The sequence below is a fragment of the Lasioglossum baleicum genome, chromosome 6 (genome assembly GCF_051020765.1).
Source record: "Lasioglossum baleicum chromosome 6, iyLasBale1, whole genome shotgun sequence".
In the NCBI taxonomy this organism is placed as follows: Eukaryota; Metazoa; Arthropoda; class Insecta; order Hymenoptera; family Halictidae; genus Lasioglossum; species Lasioglossum baleicum.
This window is the reverse complement of record NC_134934.1, coordinates 7500295-7521794: the sequence shown is the minus strand read 5'-3', so window position 1 is coordinate 7521794 and position 21500 is coordinate 7500295. Positions and strand designations below refer to the sequence as shown.

General features: G+C 40.4%; 1 protein-coding gene across 6 annotated transcripts in view; it reads right to left on the bottom strand.

The window, feature by feature from the left end:
• The window catches only part of Lmpt (four and a half LIM domains protein limpet), a 155216-nt gene that overhangs the window by 44634 nt on the left and 89082 nt on the right, over positions 1–21500 (bottom strand). For 5 of the 6 annotated variants that reach the window (XM_076425216.1, XM_076425215.1, XM_076425209.1 and 2 more), the window contains 3 exons: positions 10758–10932; positions 8863–9096; positions 8578–8787 (listed from right to left, as the gene is read on the bottom strand). In XM_076425216.1, coding sequence (XP_076281331.1) covers positions 8578–8787; positions 8863–9096; positions 10758–10932 — 619 coding nt within the window. Of the gene's footprint in view, positions 1–8577; positions 8788–8862; positions 9097–10757; positions 10933–18694; positions 19437–21500 lie in introns of those variants that run through there. The other variant, XM_076425212.1, reaches the window with a different exon arrangement.

The window sequence follows — 21500 nt, the reverse complement described above, 5'->3', positions numbered from 1 at the left end:
ATACATCGCTAAATTCGCATATACGTATATGCAATTACAAGGTTTACGAAATTACAAAATGACGCCTCAGCGTTGCAATGAGGAGTTCAGAAGTGGTCAATTGTGATTCCTAAAAGTCAGATATATGGTGCTACGGTGTCCAGAATGCATATTTTTACGTTACAGAGGAATAATTTGTAATATTCGGCAGACGTCGCCTGTCACAAATAATAATATAGCACCTCGATGAAAATGCACAGAGACGATGCAGATCAATAGACAGGCTTTGATAAAGAGAGCATTATTTTGATTTTAATAAAATCGCCACCGAGAATAAATGGGGCGAGCGTTTCGCGGAGATGAATGGGATAAAATCGGATCGCCGGGACCGCTCGGCAAAAATAATGAGGCAAGAGTCGACAGGGAAAGTCACGTGAAGGGTTGCGTGGCTGGCGAGCCGCGCGTTCTGCGTGGGTCTTTGCTCTTGACCGCTTCCGGCTGTGATGGGTTTCCTGTCTCTTCATCTCAATCTATCCACTGCTCTTAACACACTAATCCCTCACGAATTGTCTACAAGAGTTGTATAAATCGCGAGGATCACTGTTATCCTAATTAACACCCTGGGAATCACTTGGACAGAACAAACTGGGAGCCGGAAAATGAGGAAAATCGAAGATTAAGCTGTAAAAATCAGCATCGATAGATGCTGCGGCACTTATTTCAATCAAATATAATTCAATTTAAAAAAACACCATAACAGATCCAGGAAATTCTATGGTTTCGTTCTCCCGAGAGATCATTAAATGGCGCCGAGACACAGTGGTCCGGGCGGCCGATCTAGCAGTTCATTAAGATTTATTTCGAAGTTTAAAGGTATAAGAATGTAGGTCGTTGGATTCGTTTCGACATCATCTACAATATTAAGTCGAAAATATAAATATATCGATTTTTTTAAATTAAAGGTGACCTTGATTTTTTTATAGAATAGACATTATTTTAAAAAGATTTTGTATTGAAATTTATAGACCAATTGATTAACTTTCGTTTAAAACATTTCTTTTGCCTCATTATCGGAACTGCCTGAAAAATCATGCCCGGTTTTAAAATAAACAATAATCCATAATGGTATCCATAAAATGTTGGTTTTTAAATGCTTATACAATTTTTAATAAATCTCATTGAGTTACATTAAAACATTCGATAAACATAAATACCCATTGAAGTATCGGTGACACTTTAAACAATAATAAATCGGTCTTTGACAATTGTGTAACTCTTGCGCCAAACAATCAGGACATGTGAAACTTCAGCAAGTGAAGTTCACTAAAACATTAGCTTGTCTTTGAAAATTGTGAAATCGTTAAAAATCGTTAAAAAAATTGTTACTAGATCGTGGATGTTGATGCAAATTTTTAACCTGTGGTGCTTCAGTGTGTTTAGAACCGCGTATTCGTATTGTCATGCTGTGCTGCAATTTTCACTTTATCGTGTCCGTTACATTAATCTTCGGTATTCTACTGCGGCAATTTTCATTGTACTCTGTCTCTGTTATTATAGTGTACTAATCTGTTTTATTGCCTTTAGCGTGTAAGGAAGAGCTATAAATACACAAACATCCGCAGTCCAATAGCCACCATCCACGTGATGCGAAATAAACCCAGTTGTAACAGGTTTCTTGTATCCGTTTCATCGTCCAATGCAAGTGGATATTATTATTCAACGTAAACAATTGTGGTCACGAAGTATAAATATAAAATGTACGACTTGAACGCAACCGATAAGTATGGTACGGTAAGTGATCATTAGACTGCGGATTTTATGCATTTATGACAAAAATGGGCACGCACAATTTAAAACAGTGGAGGTATTAAAAAAATTTAAGGCCACCAGTGTATTAGTTTCACCTTAATAAGATAATTAAAAGAAGAATGAAATTTTGCATAAAGATCCGCAGTCTAGTGATCATACATACTTCTGGTCATTTCGAAAAATACATTCCAGGAAATATTGTCCAGGACACGAAGATTAAACACAAAAAAAAATTAATTCGACAAGGTTGAAGCATCTTTTCCTGACACCAGAGTTATGCTGATTTAAATACATTGTAACTGAATTACATTGTATTTCATGTACACACTATTTGAATTACATAGCACAATTGCTTTACCTAATTAGAACCATTCACTTTATTTCATTGCTAACTACGCGAATCATGAGTGTAACGAAATACAATGTAATTGAAATACAATATAATATAAATTACTCAATATGTACATTACTCGCTTAATGCGAAAAATATCTTTCATTTTTTATCCGCGTTTCTTCCGTTTCGTATTCGGAGACAACACAATTTTATGTTTATGTTTGCGAGGATGTTTTCTTATGCGACGATGACCAACCTTCGATAATGCAGCAATCTTAATGACAAGATGTTTGGACAAAGAGTGTTCACTAAAACTAATTTAAAACTTGCTGAGCCACATGAAGAATTACTTTAATTTCTGTAGTAATTTTGTCCTATGTCTTTGTACAGTTTGTATGTCTTTTCTGAAACGTGCGTAATAAAAAAGTTTATTTTCGATCACACAATATGCATTTATGAATAATACCAGGTATAATTCATAATTTACTGTACTTTGTAATTGTGTTTCAATTGTGAAATCCAATTACATTGTAATTTAATTGAATAAGAGGCCAGAATTACAAGTTACATTGTAATTCAATTGAATGAAGCGAGTGAATTTCGAATTACGAAATAATTGAATACAATTTCAATTGTAATTCAACACAACCCTGCCTGCTACCCCTGCTCAAGTCCCACACATTTATTTATTTTTTAACTCGGCAACAATCCCAGAAATTCTCCACTCGGAGACTCGATCCACGACCAGAACATCAATTCTGAACCTCCACCAGCCATGCACGAAGAACATGAACGCAGTCTAGCCTTCCTAGAACCATAAAAACCGCGGGATCTTGGCTCGACCGTTGTTTCGGTTGGCTCGTCCATCCGTTTACAATTATTCATAATGTTTCTTGTCATCGATCGTAAATCATCCGGAACGATAAATCGTGCCCGCTGTTCTAACTCGACGCGCAACACTCGGTGTCATCAAAAACTCAAATTTTATAGGCTCTAAATAGAACGGATCAGAAAAATCCAGTTTTTCCTGTTGACCCTTCAGGGACGCTGTCTTATAAGGATCTGACAAAATGAGAAAACTGGACGGATGACAGTGTTGGGCAATAAATAAATTTATTTAAATAAATATTTCAGTTATTTGTTATTTGGATATTCAAATGAAAAGCAAAAACAATTATTTATTATTTGAGCAATCTAAATAAAATTATGTAAAATAAATAAATAAATAAATTAAAATAAATTATTTGTATTGCCAAATAATAAATTAAATTGTACTTTTTATAGGCAGCTAGGCCCTCCGACGGGCCCGACCACTGGCGGTATACCTGAAAAGGTTGCTGCAGCAGACAAAAACGCGCACGTATTCATTGGACATATACATATACAAAATACAAGAAATAAAGGAAGACCAAAAATTATTCATTTGATTTCCACCTCGATCCAAATAATAAAGAATCTTTTATTTGCAAATAAGAAATAATAAGTAGATCACTTTTGGAATTATTTAAATTACGTTTATTTAAATAAAAAGTTTAGTTATTATTTGCAACTAAAATCACACGTTTATTTATTATTTAAAATACACTGACGGGTGACGCCAATGGACATCTTTTTTTATTTATCATCTTTCAATCGACTTTTCCAAACATTGATGCAGGGAGATGCCGATTTGCATCTTCAATGTTTCTAGCGATCACTTTGATTGTTAAGGTAACTGTTTGGCACCACATCCCGTCAAGAAACATTGCTAGCACTGTCGTCAAGGATCTTTGTAGACTTCACAATGCTAGGATCAACAAATTCATAAAATTTAACTTCTCAATTTGCGATAACTTCCGAGTACCATTGTTCAAAATATTGCACAACGTTCAAAATATTTATATCTAATCAATTACTAAACATTTAAGTATTGCACGAGGTATTACATCAATTTGATATCCGTGACATGAAAAAAACATATAGAATGGAATTATTCTAGGTCGGAAGCAACGTTTAATTTTCGAGTGAAGATAGCTTCGACTACAAAGGATTAAAATAACGCACGTACGACAGCCTAACATGTCAAGAGCGACATTCTTTCAACTATTCCTAATATCTGGAGTTTGCGGACACCAATAAGGCTTCGGTCTTCAAGTCGTGGCGACATTTTCAGCATCGTACAAAGAGAAACTGGCAGTGGCACTCGGCCCTGAAGGGTCGAAGCCGAGGATTTAGCGGAAGTTGCGAAGGTGAGGGATAGTCGGGAGCCAAGAAACTTTCATATGAAAACATCGGTGTCTCCTAGAGAGGTGAAACCCGACGAAAGGTCGAGGAGCACACAGGCCAAAGCGACGATTTTTGCGCAGCAGGGACGAAGCACGTGAACCGCGACGGGACGGGACACGCTCGAAATAGACAACGCCGGCCGGAATTTTACGGCGACGTTGCTATAACGGCACGTTGCGTCACTGTTACGCCATGCTTTTCTATAAAGACCGTTTGTTTCCCGTCCAGATGCTCAGACCGTCTTGCGAGATGATCGACGGGGCCTCGCGGCGCGCGCCTAGCTGCTAAACGTCTCCCGAACGCGTCATTGTTCTCTCTGTCCGCTAACCACGAGCCCGATAACATACTCCTAACGAGATTACACTAGAATCCTCTCGTCACCTGGTAGCAAAAGTTCACATCGGAGAACAGGTAGCATTGGAACACGTGTTTGTCAGGTGTCTCTCCGCTTTATCTCGCGGGATTAGGTTCGTCGAATAGTAAATCGACGGGTCGTTGTGTGGGTATGTCGAGTCGTTCTTCATGACGTGATCCGGTGTGTGTCGGTGTGATGGGCACACTGGACTTACCAAAAATCGATCGCTGAGAACGGTTCACGCAGCCTTCGGTCGCCGCGGGAAATATCGGGCCGCGATCTAGGCACGGGGATCTTTCTCGATCGAAAGAATGATCCGGAATTCGGTAACGATCAGATCGGGGCGAGATCTTCGATCGAATTCCCGCGGTTCGCCGGACTCTCGTTCGCTTCCAATTGACCGACTCTAATAAAAGACGGGAACGGTTCTCTACTCGCGGTGTGTCTGGACACGGGAGTTAAACCGCGATCGTGGTGGGAGCTTCGACAAGAAATCAAAATAGATTACCGACAGACCACGATGGCCACCGTCGAAACCGCCGGTTTCCGGTTGGAAGAACACCAATTCGCAGACGCGTTACACGAGGAACGACGCCGGTAACAAACGACGGCAGCTGGTGTTGCGCGGCCCGAGGGATATCGCAGACCGAATACCGGTCTATATTTTCAGGCTTCGATGTTGTGCCGGTGTTACGCGGCCGATCTAGTCGTTCATTAAGATTTTAGCACTATTTCGAAGTTTAACTAGACTAGGATAATATAATTCACCCACGTTTGTTCTACACGTGAAATCAACAAATTATGTTCCATTTGTAATGTCACATTTTAAAGAAATACATCTCACAACATAGACATAAAGGGGTCAATGATTTCACAGCATGTGAAGATAGTAAATGAGTGAATTTTTACCCTGAAGATCGTGTAAGGCTTAAGAGTATAACAATGTGCGGTGGGTTCGTTTTGACATTAGTGAAGTCAGAAATATGTAGTCAAACCACGATAACTCATCCCTCTTTAACTTGAAAGCTTCTATGTATCAGACGAGAATTTTGTTCACACCTCTATTCGATCGAAATAAAACTTCCTTTAACTCGAATTGTTTTCCAAAAGTGTGGAAGCTGAACAAGCGAATACAGCAGCAACTGTTTCACGAAGTTTCGTAGAAAGGTGCATCTGTTAATTCATTAACGCGGAGTGAAATCACAGATTTCTTTAATATGTAAGAGTAATATTAATAGTAACTTTACTTTCTTTGAAACTATTACAATCAGAGCAAATTATTGACTCTTGTACAAACCCTCTGTAATTCGAATTTTTTCGTAGGGTAAACCTCTCTTAGTCGAAGACTTCGATAAATCGAAACCTCTATAACTCGAAGATTTCAGTTCTTCCCTTGAGATTCGAGTAAAAATTGAAGGTTAAAAGTTAAAAGAAGATATTTTTAATTTCAATTTAAATATACTCCATTTAATGATTTTTATTTGTGAGAAGCCACGACACGGAAGAATTCAATAAAGAGGTTTATCGAGGGTTGTTCGACCGTCAAAAAGGACTTATCATGACTAGGAACAGAAATCGTTGGAAAATCGAACGACTACAGTTGCAGAAATGAAAGAAATCGATGGTTCGCCGATTACAGGTGACATTGTAGTAAAAATGACTAGTAAAAAGTTTATAGAGAATGTATACAGATTTTACTCCTCACGCAAGAGGGCTTAATTGCGAGGAGAAACAGAAATCTTTGAGCGGTTTCCCTTTCAGGGACGAAACAAATCGGTTTCTCATAAATTGCATGAGGAATTGTTGCAAAGATAGTTAGTAAAGAGTTCGTGAATAATGTACAAGAGGTCGTTCCACCCCGAAAGTGGACTGAATCGCGGACAAAAGACGGAATCGTTAGACGATCGAACGATTTCAGTTCGAGACCGGATAAGAATCGGTGAGTCATCGATGAAACGGCGCAACAAAGACGATTAGTAAAGAGTTCATCGAGGTTGTAGTTAATCGGGCCATTTATTTCACCGAGGAGGCGAAGCACGCTGGCAATGAGTTCGTGGCGAGATAAGCGCAGTAACTCACAGTGAGCAACGCTTAAAACTGTATCGGTGACTCGATAGTATCGTTAGTCATCGAGAGGCGGGTAACGGAAAAAGACAGTGAGCAGCGTAACGCGGCAGCTTTGGCCAAATCATTGTCGGTTATTCACGTTTTTGCGGAGCATAATTCGCATTGCGCAGTCGGGCACCGGTGACGGAGAGGCTGCTTCTATGATACCCGATTCCTATTTCCGTCCATCTAAATAAAGCCGAAAGCGGCCCAGTTCCCGCGAAAACCCTGTCGGACAACGCGCGTCTCGCAGATTGCGCGACACTTAATATCATTATGCTCCAGATATTTTCGGCGAAGCGTACTGTTTACGGATTAATCGCGATCGGCTTAAATCGTCGGCGCGAGCCGCGGCGAGGAATAACTCGTTTCGAGAATTTATCCCCCACGGACAGATCGTCAACGATGTCTCGCGGACTTACGAGCTAGTAAAACGACCGACGCTGGCATGATCTCTAATTTATGCGCACCTTGACAGCCGTCTGGACATGAGATTTGGGTCGTCGGTAATTTCGGGGTTGCCTAACGCGATCGTAACGCGGTCTGCGCTATTAAACTTTTTCCGTTATCTGGTACAACCGTGATCTGGTTCGTTCATTCTTAGTTCCAGGGTAGTGTCTATAAACAGTTGGTTTGATCGAAGCGATAAAAGACAGACAACTTTTATGTCGTTCATTCATTAAAATCGTCTGGGAGCTTCGTTCCCGCGCTATGATTTTGAAAGGATCAGCCTCCGTGGGTAAGTTAGAAGATGGGAGTGCTCGCTTGTCGATAAAGAAGGATTCCGCAGTGGGTACAGACAGTAGTCGACTGACGGTCGATTACCGACTGAATATCGACCAACGGTACGTTGTCTGACCAGTGCAGACTCATTCTACTTTGCGCTCTTTGCCAAGCCACTTTTTCTTGCGAATAAAAGGAATATGTTCTTCTCGTCTTTTGAGAGAAAGATTTGGCTGAGAATCGTCGTCGATGTATGTATTGTAGTTTCTGTTAAACTTCAGATAGTCAGGTGGGTTGTTCTTGACATGCTAATAATTTTTTGAAATGAAATACGACAATTAGGGGTGATTTTAGTGACTACCGCTAATATTCGGACACTCTTAAAAAGACGATTCGTTTTCAATACTGGACCATACATTCTGAACTTTTTTGAAAAAGTTTTTGGAAAAAATTGCAAATTGCCGGAATAGCAGAGAAAAGACTACAAGACGTAATTTGCAACATTTTTCTCTGCGCTTATATGGAAAATTTAGAAGACACGTTTCTATTCTAATTTTTCACGATTTTCGGCCTCCAACGGCAATAAATCGATTTCGATGAGACTTTCACAATGCATATAATTGACACAGATCTACAAAGCGTATTTTTCAAATTTTCAATATAAGCCCACAGAAAAAAGTTGTGAAATGCAACTTTTAGTATTTTCTCTACAATTCCGACCAATAGCAATTTTTGAAAAAATTTCTTTACACATCATGCAGTAAACTAAATTGGTCTAACTTCTCAAAAAAAGTTCGACTCGTACAGTCCGATATTAAAACAGTTATCGTTTCTTTGAGAGTGTCCGAATATTAGTGGGAGTCACTGTATCTTCCACACTTTTGTTTGAATACTTAATTCCTACGAATTGTCAAAATATTCTTATCCAAACGACGACATCGAAGGTCAACATTAACCACCCGACTACCTAAATAAGCGTTGATCAAGGAAGACGAAGGACACTTACCTCATCGCAGGCCGCACACCTGGGCTTCAGTTGTTCAGCGTAGTGCCTCTCGCAGAACAAGGTGTCGTCGTGAACACAGTATGCGAGGTCAACCAGCAGTTCCTTGCAATCCGCGCACCGGAAGCAAGCAGGATGATAGAGGAGGCCTAGTTTACTCGTTGATACGGCTAGACTGCCGTATTTGAGGGGCGAGAGACAGGCACCGCAATGCTAAAAGGGGACCAGATATGTTAGACAACAATATTTAATTGTTTCATAGGAGATGGATTTTATCACGAAACTTACGAGATCCCTTTCGAGCACTTCCTGCACGTTCCCTATGTCGAGGGCGATCTCATTCCTAGCGGCCATGAAGTCGTCAGCACTGCTGGCATGTTTCGGGTTCAAATGCCGACAATAGGTTCTGGCTAAGTCCTGCTTAGGCAGCTGGATCGCCAATTGCCGGTCCCTGTATCGCTCACCGGGTGTGCCCAACCTGGGCACTGAGATCTCCGGCAACATTGCGAAGTACTCGTCCACCTGTGATTGCAAAAACAATCAGTATCGAGGATTACATCACTAAAACTTTAAGTAATCACAGATTAGCAATCTCCATTCTCTATCTTATGTCCAATCGTCGGCTTTTCATCGAGAAATAGTAATGCTGTGTGTGTAGCTAGCTACAATCTCATTTAACCACTAAAAACTACTGTACCTACATAGTCAATCCCTTGTACTACTCCTCTTAATGTAGACAGTGTAGACACGCTCATACAGTCCTCGACAAAATAATAAGACACCTAGCATATTTTTAAATTTCTTGTATTTAAAGGTGGAAAGTGTACACTCAGTTATATCCTGAATACTACATACAATCTCCAAAGTAAATACGCAAAATCTTAGGATTGTATCGCATACTGGAGCTTGCCTTAGTGTTTATTCTTTTTTTTTTCAAAGATTGTAATTCACATATTTAGAGTTAACGGACATTCACATGTATTATTATTGTATTCTTATTGTGTTATTACTGTATTCTATATTATTGTATTCACTTATATTATTCCCGTAAAGCGAAATAAACCCAGAAGGGTTTAAAATGCCTACAAATAAAAAGAAATGTACTAAATCTTACATTATTTCGTATGAAAAAATTGAAAAAGTTTATTTGCAACGGAAACATTTTAAAGGATTAAGAATTGTCTATTCCAATCTATATTCCAAACGTCTATTCCATCGGCAATTTATACACGTGACTCTAACCATTCGATCTACGTCAGAAGACTTGCTACTAGAACCGACTCCTCAGCTTCCTAAAAATCCCACGACCTAGTAAAATCGAGAGAAACGGATTCGATCACTGTCTCCTAAATCAAATTACTGTCCCCAGCCGGTCTCACTCTCCTATTTCTCAAACTTCGTCTGATACATTAAGAAAACTCGTAGAACGAGGACGTCTGGTGACAAAAATCGTCCATCCGAAGCCGGCGATAAAAGACTCGTAAAATACGGTGAGCAGAGAGAGAGAGAGAGAGAGAGAGACAGAGAGAGGAGGGGGACAGGTCCCGTGAAAACGATGAAGCATCGATGCGTCGCTGAGACGAGCCTCGTCTTGCTAATTCACGGCGGTCGCTTTGTACAATATTGGAAGCTGGAAGCCTGCCAAGCGTGCGTGTGCACGCAGCCGGCTTCTCGGACCGTGAACGGCTGTATAACAGCCTAGTCTCGGCGATCATAATCTCATTAGTCGTGGTTTCCCCGCTGATCCGTAACGCGTCGACGCAATACACCGATCGGGCCAGCCGGACAATTGAACTTGAACGTTCGTTTATTGAATCTGAGAGCGATCAGGAGATCGGATCGAATAGCGTGGAGCTCTCGCTAGCCGAGGAACAGGAAACGAGCCGCGAAAACAGGGTCGTGTAAACGTCCGAATTTCAGAGATGAGGTTTTTGCAATGAACAAGGTGTCCGATCAATCGCACAAGATTCAGCACTTATAGCTCTCCCACTATTGGATGCATCCGCCATCAATGTGTACAGGGTGTATAAAAAGTATCCGTCGAATTCTTATCTGACGCGATACTGCAAAGGGTTAATTGTAAGCAATGGAGGCTTACATCGCCATCAAAGTGTAAGCAAAGTGCTTCGAATGAGGTTCGTGTATAGGTACTGTATCGCTAATATTCGATAATATTTAATGACCTTGTGTGCTGGCAGCCCTGGAGGAGCCCATGCGAGGCCTTTCGCTCGGGGATCGAAGCCGACTGGCGAAGAGGACTCCTCGCCCTTCAGGCCCAGACGAGACCTCACCGACACCCATTCTTCGTGGCACACGTCGTGCGCTTCCCTCGGACACTTACAGCTCGTGCAGTTCTTCCTGGAAAGAAGAACATTCATGTTAACTCCTCAGCATCAACTTCAGCTAGGGCCTATTTTGTACCTGGCGAGGTCAGCGACAAAATTTTTACCCGTAATTTTAGGATAAATTTAAGTGTTCGAGAGTGTGAGAGAGTTTGCGCAGCAAAGTGTATAAAGTGCGTAGGTTTAAGTGCGTTTGGTGTTGAAAGTGTAGGCTAGAAGAGTTTAGGTTAAGATAAATTAGGTAAAGTGCGTTATCTTTAACAAATAGGCGAAAGCCTTGTACTAGGCGGAAGTAGGATTTCGAATAAACAAGGAAATATTCATTAAAAAAAAATCAACTTCAGCTAGGACTTTATCTTAGCACTATGATTTTTGAAGATTTTTAACCCTTTCACTACAATGGACGAGTTATCTCGTTTCTACGATGTCGAATAAACGATGCTACGAACGAGATATCTCGTCACCATGATTTCGTCGTACAATGCAATCTTTATTATTGATATGATGTGTATTATTTGAAAATTTGACACGAATAATCGATTTTTAAGACATGTCATCGTTGGTAGAAAGTGCTTGAATACGATAAATATAAAATACTCCATATTTTTTACACAATTAGAGTTTTTATTGTTTATTTTGTATGGAATGCAGAGAGGTAGTTGTATTCGATGTAGAAGATCTAATATACAAAAATACAACTCGCAGAAACGTTCGTCATGTTTTCAAGCATTCCATACAAGATAAACAATAAAAACTTTAATCGTGTCAAATATGGCGTATTTAATACCTATCATATTTAAGTATTTTCTACCAACGATGCCATGTCGTTTAACCCTTTGCACTCTGAGCTATTTTAACTCTAAAATTAAACATTTCTTCCTATCTAGAATAATTCAAATCAATATGATTTCTTCATTTTATGAATATAAAACTGTTATAATACTTCATACACCACTTCAATGTTTAGTAATTGGTTAGATCCCAACATATTTAATAATGTACACAATATTGTGAATAATGGTACAGCAATTTTTAGTGGAGATTCTGACAAGGGAAGGACCCCAAGTGTCCGACTTCGATTTTGATAATTTTTTGTGAGATCAGGGTATACGGATTCCTAATTATGTATGCAAAATATTAGGTGTAGTTACCCAATATATAGTTTTAAAGATATAAACAATTGAGCTTCACGCAACCTACTTACACGGCTAATGGAACTTCGAAAACTTGAGCTTTAATTTGTTTATATCTTTAAAACTATTGAGTAACTACTCCTAATATTTTGCATACATAATTATGGATCCATATACCATCATCTCACAAAAAATTATCAAAATCGAAGTCGGACACTTGGGGTCCTTCCCTTGCGAGTATCAAACTTGTCATCTAGTCTTGTCATATCTAGTCCACCGTAGTGAAAGGGTTAATGTTTGCTGTGTACGACAGGTATACTCGCCATGGAATAAAATGAATTACTTATGTTAAAATTGTTGTGAAAATGAATACACTTTCACTTGGGTGTATACACCATGACAATTTAGCAACGTTAGGTCTATACACCATGTTCAATTTCCAGTAGAATCCCAAAGTGGTTCTCAGTGAAGAAGAAAGTCGTCGCCATGTTGGCCGAATCTATTAAACCGAGGATATCACGGACGATAAATATTTGTCCCCGGCGCTTCATTAACTCCAGGTACACGCCACGGCCCTGTCGGAGCCTCTAATCAAGTTTTATTGCAGCCAGACGCCGTGACGAACCTCCCGCTAATCGCCTAATTAATTCTCGCATCGAGCCTCCCTCCCCTGCGTTCCACGTTTCCGATATTTGTTAAACATTGCCGGTTCACCTCGCGGAAATCGTTCTCGTTCAATAAACTTCTCATCGACCGGGCAACTATAAAATATCTGGCAAGGCTGAAACCCATAGAACATGTGCCGGCGACGATGAATTATAGGCCTCGAGTATTACGTTTCGCGAGGTTAACGAGGCGTCAACGTTAATTTGCATAGTTCCGCGGCGATTCGCGGACCTCGTAAAATATCGGTCAGCCAGCTTATCGTGCCCTAACAAGGACGGAAAAAGGAAGAGCGCGAGAATTCTTTATCGTCACGGAGCTGTTTTGCGAGCATTCGCGAGCACGGACCAAGCGAGTTACGGTCCGCTAGCAAACAAGGTGACCGTTCCACTGACATTACGGGCGTGACATTATGCTAAGCGATTCGCCAAGCCCCAGGGGACCGTTCCCGAAAGGCACCGCGCCGCCTTCGAGGAAAAGTCCCTAATCATTTCTCAGCGGAGATCACTTCATCGAGACGGGACACTATGTCTTGACACGATTCGAAGAAAATCGGTCAATATACATACTCTGTCGTTCAAAAGTATGTGGTTTCAAGCTGAATACAATGACCTATTATAAAGGTCATTCAAGATCACTCAAGGTCAACTGAATACTTCGAAGATTTACATGTAACTGTTATTTACGTACACACTGCTAGTATAAATGTTCAAAATGACGACCTTGATACATTGTCTAAAACGTTGCAATGCTGATGAATTTCATTTGCGTCTGTATTACAGAGCAAGCGCTACTTCAAGCATGTTTTTGCATGTTAACTTTGGTTATTGGTACATACAGACAAGCGTACAATGTGATTGAATGTTCGTTTACATTCTGTGACTCTTATCAATATAATTACAAGAGCCAAAGAACCAAAGAAGACAAACAAGTATTTTAAGACTGCTTTGAGACAATTTATTTTCTATTGTAGTTAACCTTGAGTGGCCTTGAATGACTTTCATATGTATGTATACGATATGTGAGTTGACCTTCATATCTCCTTGACGTATCCACCTATACAAAAATTAGTAACTTCAGATTATGAGCGCTTCGATACCAATTAAGTTTGCTCTGATGTATTTTCTTTTATCTCCAAAAGCAACCGAGTTATTCAGGTGACATGTTTATAACGCCCCACCCTGTATAGGTTTCGCACTAAATATTCGCTCTTCTGCAAACCAATTTCACCCGTTTGCAAATCAAATTCACCCCGTTGCAAATAAATTATACAGTATAAAGTATATAATAATGACACAGTTTACTCGTCTGACTAACGTCACACAGCACTTCACTATGCCCTCCTGTCCATGGTGACTTCTTCTGAACTCAAGGGAGATGCTTTCAAGTGCAATTAATTTTAAATATTCTTCATGGGTGAAATTAATTTGCAAAAGGTTGAATTTGATTTGGAAAATGGTGAAATTCATTTGCAAAAGGATGAAATTGATTTGCAAAAGGGTGAATTTGGAGTGGAAACCTGTATATACGACTACTAGACTGCAGATTTTATTTAATATAAAAATAGATACGTACAATTTAAAGCAGTGGACACATTACAAAGATTTAAGGACATCAGTGTATTAGTGTCGCCACAGTTCAGCGAAGTGATCATCGACAAAATGATTGCCAAGATCGACCCAAGTGCCCGTTCCTCATTCTAGTGATCTTAGAGTATCGAGTTCCCGATCGACGAAAATATCGGTGTACGCTCCGGGATTCGCGTTTCTATGAAACCCGATTTTATGGCGGCCCACCATCAACGCTTCCGCTGCCACTGTTAAATTTAACGAGCTCTCATCCTCGTCCCTTCCGATTTCGTGGATTTACGAGCGACTCGGAGCATCGTCCTCCGCGCCTCCATTTCTTTTGCTGCCGTCCCCGCGTTTCTTTTCTCGCAACGATAAGGGAGCCCCGCGACTTATCGGCGTCCCCTTATCGTCCGGTTATCGACGAATGCAGAAAGGAAGGGAGGCTGTTAGTATTAGCTCGACCTTCGAGCTGACACCCGGAAGGGTGCGGTAGAGCGAATGCCACCGGCAAATGCAACCCCCTTCGTTTACGCGATTGACGTCCGACCATTAGCGTGTGCCGCCTGCAACAAGACTTTTGCGCAGCGACTCGCTCTCCTGATGCAATCGATCAGACAGGGGAACGCCTTCGACCGTAAAAGAACTATCTACGGCTGTTCGAACTATCTACGAACGCTTTTGCGGCTGAACGTTCGGTGTGTGTGTCCGTGGGAGGCTCGGAAATTGACACAGTACGCAATTGGTGCCAAACATCAACCCCCCTAATATCAACAGGATGCACAGAGCCATCGACGTAAGAAACACCCTTTTTATAGAAATATATCAGACCGAATTGGCAACCAGTACTTCTTCCATAAGGTTAAGGGGTATTCTTATTTTCCAATATATTTAGGAAGTTTTTCGGAAAAACTATCGAACCCCTTGCTTTGGGATTTTCACACGTATTTATTGGCATTCGAGGTACACGTGTGATATTTTCCAAGTAAAGATAATCAAAATTACATGTGTACCTGAAACGCCAATAAATATGTGTGATAATGCCAAAACAAGGGGTTCGACAGTTTTTCTGAGAAAATGGCTACATATTGGAAAGTAAGAATACCCCTTAATCTTGTAACTCGTGTAATTTCGATTATTTTTAATTGAAAAAAATCACATGTGTATCTCAAACGCCAATAAATATGTGTGATAATCCCAAAAGAAGGGGTTCAATAGTTTTTCTGAGAAAATGGCTACATATTGGAAAGTAAGAATACCCCTTAATCTTGTAACTCGTGTAATTTCGATTATTTTTAATTGAAAAAATCACACGTGTACCTCAAACGCCAATAAATATGTGTGATAATCCCAAAGCAAGGGGTTCGATAGTTTTTCTGAGAAAATGGCTACATATTGGAAAGTAAGAATACCCCTTAATCTTGTAACTCGTGTAATTTCGATTATTTTTAATTGAAAAAATCACACGTGTACCTCAAACGCCAATAAATATGTGTGATAATCCCAAAGCAAGGGGTTCGATAGTTTTTCTGAGAAAATGCCTACATAATTCGGTCTGGTATATTTCTATAAAAAGAGTGTTTCCGTAAAAATTGTTCCGTCACCTTATGCATTCCACAATGCTTTCAAGCATTCCCTGCAAAATAAACACTAAAACCTCTAATTGCCCCAAATATGGAGTATTTAATATTTATCAAGTACTTTCCACCAACGATAATATGTCTTTGACTCCAAAATTAAACATTTTTCTTCCCATCCAGAATAATTCCATTCAACATGATTTTTTTCATTATATGAATATGAAACTGTTATAATACCTCGTACAATACTTAAATGTGTAGTAATTGGTTAGATCCGATATTTAATAATGTAAACAATATTGTGTGAATAATGATACAGCAATTTTTTCTCGAGTGAGAAGGATTAAAATCGATAACTTGTATCAAACTTACAATGAAAACACTTCATATCAGTAATAAAGATACACGAGATATCTCGTCCATGGCATTGAACGACGAAAACATGGTGACAAGATATCTCGATCATAGTGCCGAGATAGCTCGTTCATAGCATCGTTTCTTCGACATCCTGGAGGCGAGATATTTCGTCCACGGTAGCGAAAGGGTTAAGCACACGAATTAATCATCGAATAATAGAGACAGTGGCAAATGTCTGATTGAACAGTGTTTCTTCCGGGACGACAAATTGGGTCACTATATATTTTCTATATGTATGTATTTTCGTACCGCCCCTAAGCCATCTCCCGAACTCCCAACAATATCTACTATACTTTCTCTCGCCCACCCTTCAAATCTCGAGTGACTTGTCTCGTAAAAAGCAACTGCTCTCCGAGGGAACCGTTCTACGCCTAGCATTCTCCCGGGTGGACTACTCCCGGGCAAATGGCAGCAATCGTGAGAAAAATTGGAAGGGAGGACACCTAAACTGCGGCTCTTGAAACTATGGGGAGACTCGATGAGATACAGGGTGTCTGGATATGATTTATACACTTCGAAATTGTCTACCAGCGAAGTGTCTCCATCCTGAAAAACTTGTGAAATTTTCGAGTAGAGGAAGCCAATATGGCGACTCGTAATTAAACAGCGGATTAATGCATTTATGACAGAAATGATTAGGTGTAATCTCGAAACGTGAGAATATTAGAAGAATTTAGAAACACTGTTTTGTATGTCATTATGAACCTATTAAACATATTAAGAGAGAAAATAAATTTCTATTTGACTCCAGTTTGTTACAATTAGGGACGAAAATTCTTATTTTGTATAAAGATCCACTGTCTGCTCATGTTTACCAAATTCGGAAAAGTACCAAGGCTTATGGCATCGCACCATGAAATTCTAAATTTGGCAAACCGGTAATAGACATAGAATTGCATGGAGACTGTTAGATCAGATGGTAGATCAGTTTCTACAAAGACCATGCGATTCTATGGCATTACAGGTTCACAAAATTTTCAATTTCATGATGCGATGGCATAAGTCTTCGTACATTCCCAGAGGTAAACTTTAATTTTAATGTGCACGGTGCGTCGCCATATTGGCTACCTCCGAATTGTAGAATCTTGTAGAACCTGATCTAACAGTCGCCAATGAAATCGAGCGTCGAAACTGCTAAACGGTGTCTGCTTTATCTCCGTACCATTTTGCAACAAGACCATTTTTAACGGACGTAATGGAAAGTTTGCAATTTCTATGTATCTTACACGGTCGTTATTTCAATGACAAACGAGTTTCGCACATGCCGAACATACTCGGTCACGCGAAAGTGAGTTTCCGCGGGAGATACTATTCTCGAAAGTTCCAGATTTCGCGTCGGGGACAGACGATATGGCATCTGACCGCCAACCTCGAATTTTTCGTTACATTTTTCCTTGCAAATCGTCTTGCATTCTAAAGGTGGGATCTCCTAAGCGACCTATTCCGATCTATACTCTATTCGCGTTCCATTTGCGTTCACGACAAAGGCAGATTCTGAATATTTTGTAGTACATTTCTTGTACTTTTGAAGGCTGCACACAATGAAACTTTAGTGGGCCAACCATTGCCCATAATAATTAACAAGTTTTAGTTGTAGCAACATTCCTAACGTTTGTAAGACGTACGATATTCAAATATTGGTAAATTTCTTGTTAAATAACCTCCTATAATAATTGCAGGCCCAACGTTGGATATTCATTGGCAAATTGTCATAATTTTCGTCGTGGGTCCTATGTTGCGGATTTGTAGACAAAATCATCGACCATATACCAATCAACTCCCAACCATTAACCACCGTTGGCCAACCATAAATGCTACTAGGGACAGGAGGCCCCGGGACCGTAACACGCTGCGTTCACACGCACTTATGAGATCCCACCTTAAAGCAGATTTATTCGGAACACCCAGTAGAGAACTACCCAAGCAGGGCTCTTTCCCGAAGAATGCGTATAATCGTTTAGCGGGAGGCAGTCGTGCTCAAAGCATGGTCAGAGCCGTGTGGCACACGCGCTCAGTTCTTTCTGTCGCCGTAAAAATTTCTCTAAATAATTTACGAGGTCTCGGGGCCGTCACGGCCCGCCTATTTGCGTCGTTTGGGAACTATGCCGGCGCAATTAATTCCTCGGACGATGTATAAACCGAACGATTTGTCGCGGCGTTCCGCGAGCGAAAAAGGAACGGACTTGTATTAATGGGGCACGCGCCGCGAAAAGAAACTCTGAGGGAAGAACACCCTTCGGAATCTCTGACACATTAGACGCACTTCATCCTTCAACAGTGACGTTGCGCAATTTCGCAAACATTGTTACAATCTTCCATCGAGCTGCGCCAGTCAATAGATGTTAAAGAATGTTGAAGGTTCAAAATCAATAGTTTAACTTTAATTAGACTCCACCCAGAGCCACGCCTCAAATTACCTAACGATCAGCTCGAACAGCTCGAACTGGCCAAAGACCTTGCAGTAAAGATGCAGGACCCTGACGCAGGCCCACTTCATGCCAGGCCAAGGTGCCAGACTAAGGTCCAGGCCCTCCTCCAAAGGACACTTGCCAATCGCAAGGCTCCTCTTCAGTTCCGCGCCGGAAATCGTTGGAAATCTGTTCTTCCTGTCGAGCATGGGGTTCCTCTTGCCCCTAGGCATCTCCAGAGACCCGGGGATGAGTCCTCTTTTGATCTCAGCGCCGGATAAGGTGGGATATCTGTCCCTACGGTCCAAGGACGAGGTTTTCCTGTAATAATCCTTTTCTGAAGCCTTCCTGGCACTCATTGTTTCCAGGATCGGAGGACTCATTGGACGTTTCTTAGGCTCTGGAATTTTTACTCTGATGCCTTGAGGCTCTGCGCCTGGTGTTGGGACGCAGAACACTCGCACCTCCATTTTCGGGCCCTCCTGGCTTGGCCCCTTCGGACTCATCCTGGGGCCCGCCGAAGACAGTAATTGCGGCGTCGTGTGACGCCTCTGCAGTTTGTCGTTCAGGGTGACGAGCTCAACACTGATCCCTCCGACTTCCTCATCTCTGACACCCCAAATGATCCTCTCAAGATGATTTGTGTTTTGATGCGACTTGGTCTGCTAGTGAAATTGTTGATCAGCTGCTGTTATATTGCGTTCTTCGCGGAGAGCCCTCAGCCGACTGCCAAGTTCCCCCTGTCATCGGGATGACATCCACATTCCGGGGATTGACGTTGTTCAACGGCCGAGGATTCTGGAAAATCACGCGCGAGATACTTTCTCCGTGTAAAAAGTTAATTGCCGAACGAACAGTGGAAAGCGGCGAGCGCGATCGAACGTTCCTCTGGCGTGCGAACCGCAATACCATCTCCTCGATTTTGCGCGGGAAACGACCATTAACCTATTCAAGACCGGTTTTTTATTAATGTGCAGAGTGATTTATAATGCTAAACGCTATCGACAGTAATAGTTATTAGACTGCGGATTTTTATGTACAATTTAATTCTCTATATCGGTTGCAAGAACATTCATTTCTTTTCTTGATCATTTTATGCGTGCAAAATAATAATAGCATTTTGAAATTTGTTCAATACTTCAACCGTTCTCGATCTAGTCGGTTCTGTCATAAATGCATAAAATCCGCAGTCTACTCGTTATCGATCGACTTTATTAAGAAATGGAGTACAATGTTACAGGATTGAAAGAACGAGGAGATAACGAGGTAAGGATGAAAGGAACCTCGCGATTCGAAAAAGACTGGCGCCTACTACTGAAGCTTATACTATGTATACACAGTTCCGTATGGAGTACGATTGTTTGTTTGACCGTCGGCGAGCGGTCTCCAGAAAAATTATAGCGACTGGACGCGGGAGGATCGGCGGCGAACGAGCTTGTGCGGTTGGATTTATTTTCATTGCGGAAATCGCCACGGTTCACGAAGTCGCTCGGTTATTTATAGAGAATCCTCGCAACGAGCTTCGCTGTCGGACTCGCGAAAAAGGGAAATCGAAAGGGCCTTACGAAAAATCGGAAAAGGGCTTAGGCGAAATCGTGACAAGAAATAAAGCGCGTTCTATTATTATTCCCGTTCAAAATGCAATAGACGGTCTTAGACAAAGTTTTATCGCAGTGCAACATTCACGTGGGATTAGATTGCAGAACTGCGTTCGAGATAAAGATGTTCCACGTCAATTGTGACAAACACGAGTGAAGTAGAGATGTACTTAAAAATTGGACCAGTTAGAACAGTTCATTACAATCTACTTTTAAAATGAACAATTTGGAAGAAACCATCCAAGCATTTTTTAAAAATGAATCATCTAGAATCATGCATTGGAACAATTTTTTAAAATTATACCATTTAGAACGGTTCAACAGAACATTTTTAGAAAATGAGCCATTTGGAACGGTTCATCAGAACATTTTTTAAAAAAGAGCCATCTAGAACCACATGCATTGGAACATTTTTCAAAAATTATACCATTTAGAACGGCTCAACAGAACAATTTTAGAAAATGAACCATTTGGGACGGTTTCAACAGAACATTTTTAGAAAATGAACCATTTGCAATGGTTCATCAAAACATTTTTTAAAAATGAGACATCTAGAACCATTCATTGAAACATTTTTAAAAAATTATACCATTTAGAACGGTTCAACAGAACATTTTTAGAAAATGAAACAAATGCAACGGTTCATCGGAACATTTTTAAAAAATGAGAGATCTACTAGAACCATGCATTGAAACATTTTTTAAAAATTATACCATTTAGAACGGTTCAACAGAACATTTTTAGAAAATGAACCATTTGAGACGGTTTCAACAGAACATTTTTAAAAAATGAAACAAATGCAACGGTTCATCAGAACATTTTTTAAAAATGAACCATCTAGAACCGTGCATTGGAACATGTTTAAAAAATTATACCATTTAGAACGGTTCAACAGACCATTTTTAGAAAATGAACCATTTGGAACGGTTTCATCAGAACACTTTTTAAAAATGAATCATTTGGGACAATTAGAACATTTATTAAAAAAGAAACAAGCTCATTAATTTATTCAAAAGAAAAGTATAAAGTACGAACTATTTCATTTTCTCGCACACACTGAAATCGAGTCAGACGACGCGACGGGCTAAACACCCACAATCTGCTAGTCAAGATTAACCGGAACACATTTCCGTTTCTTTTCCAGGAGCGACGGAGTCGCTCGGTTCGATGAAAAAGAACGGATTACGTGGAACAATGATAATCCTCGCGTGGTACTA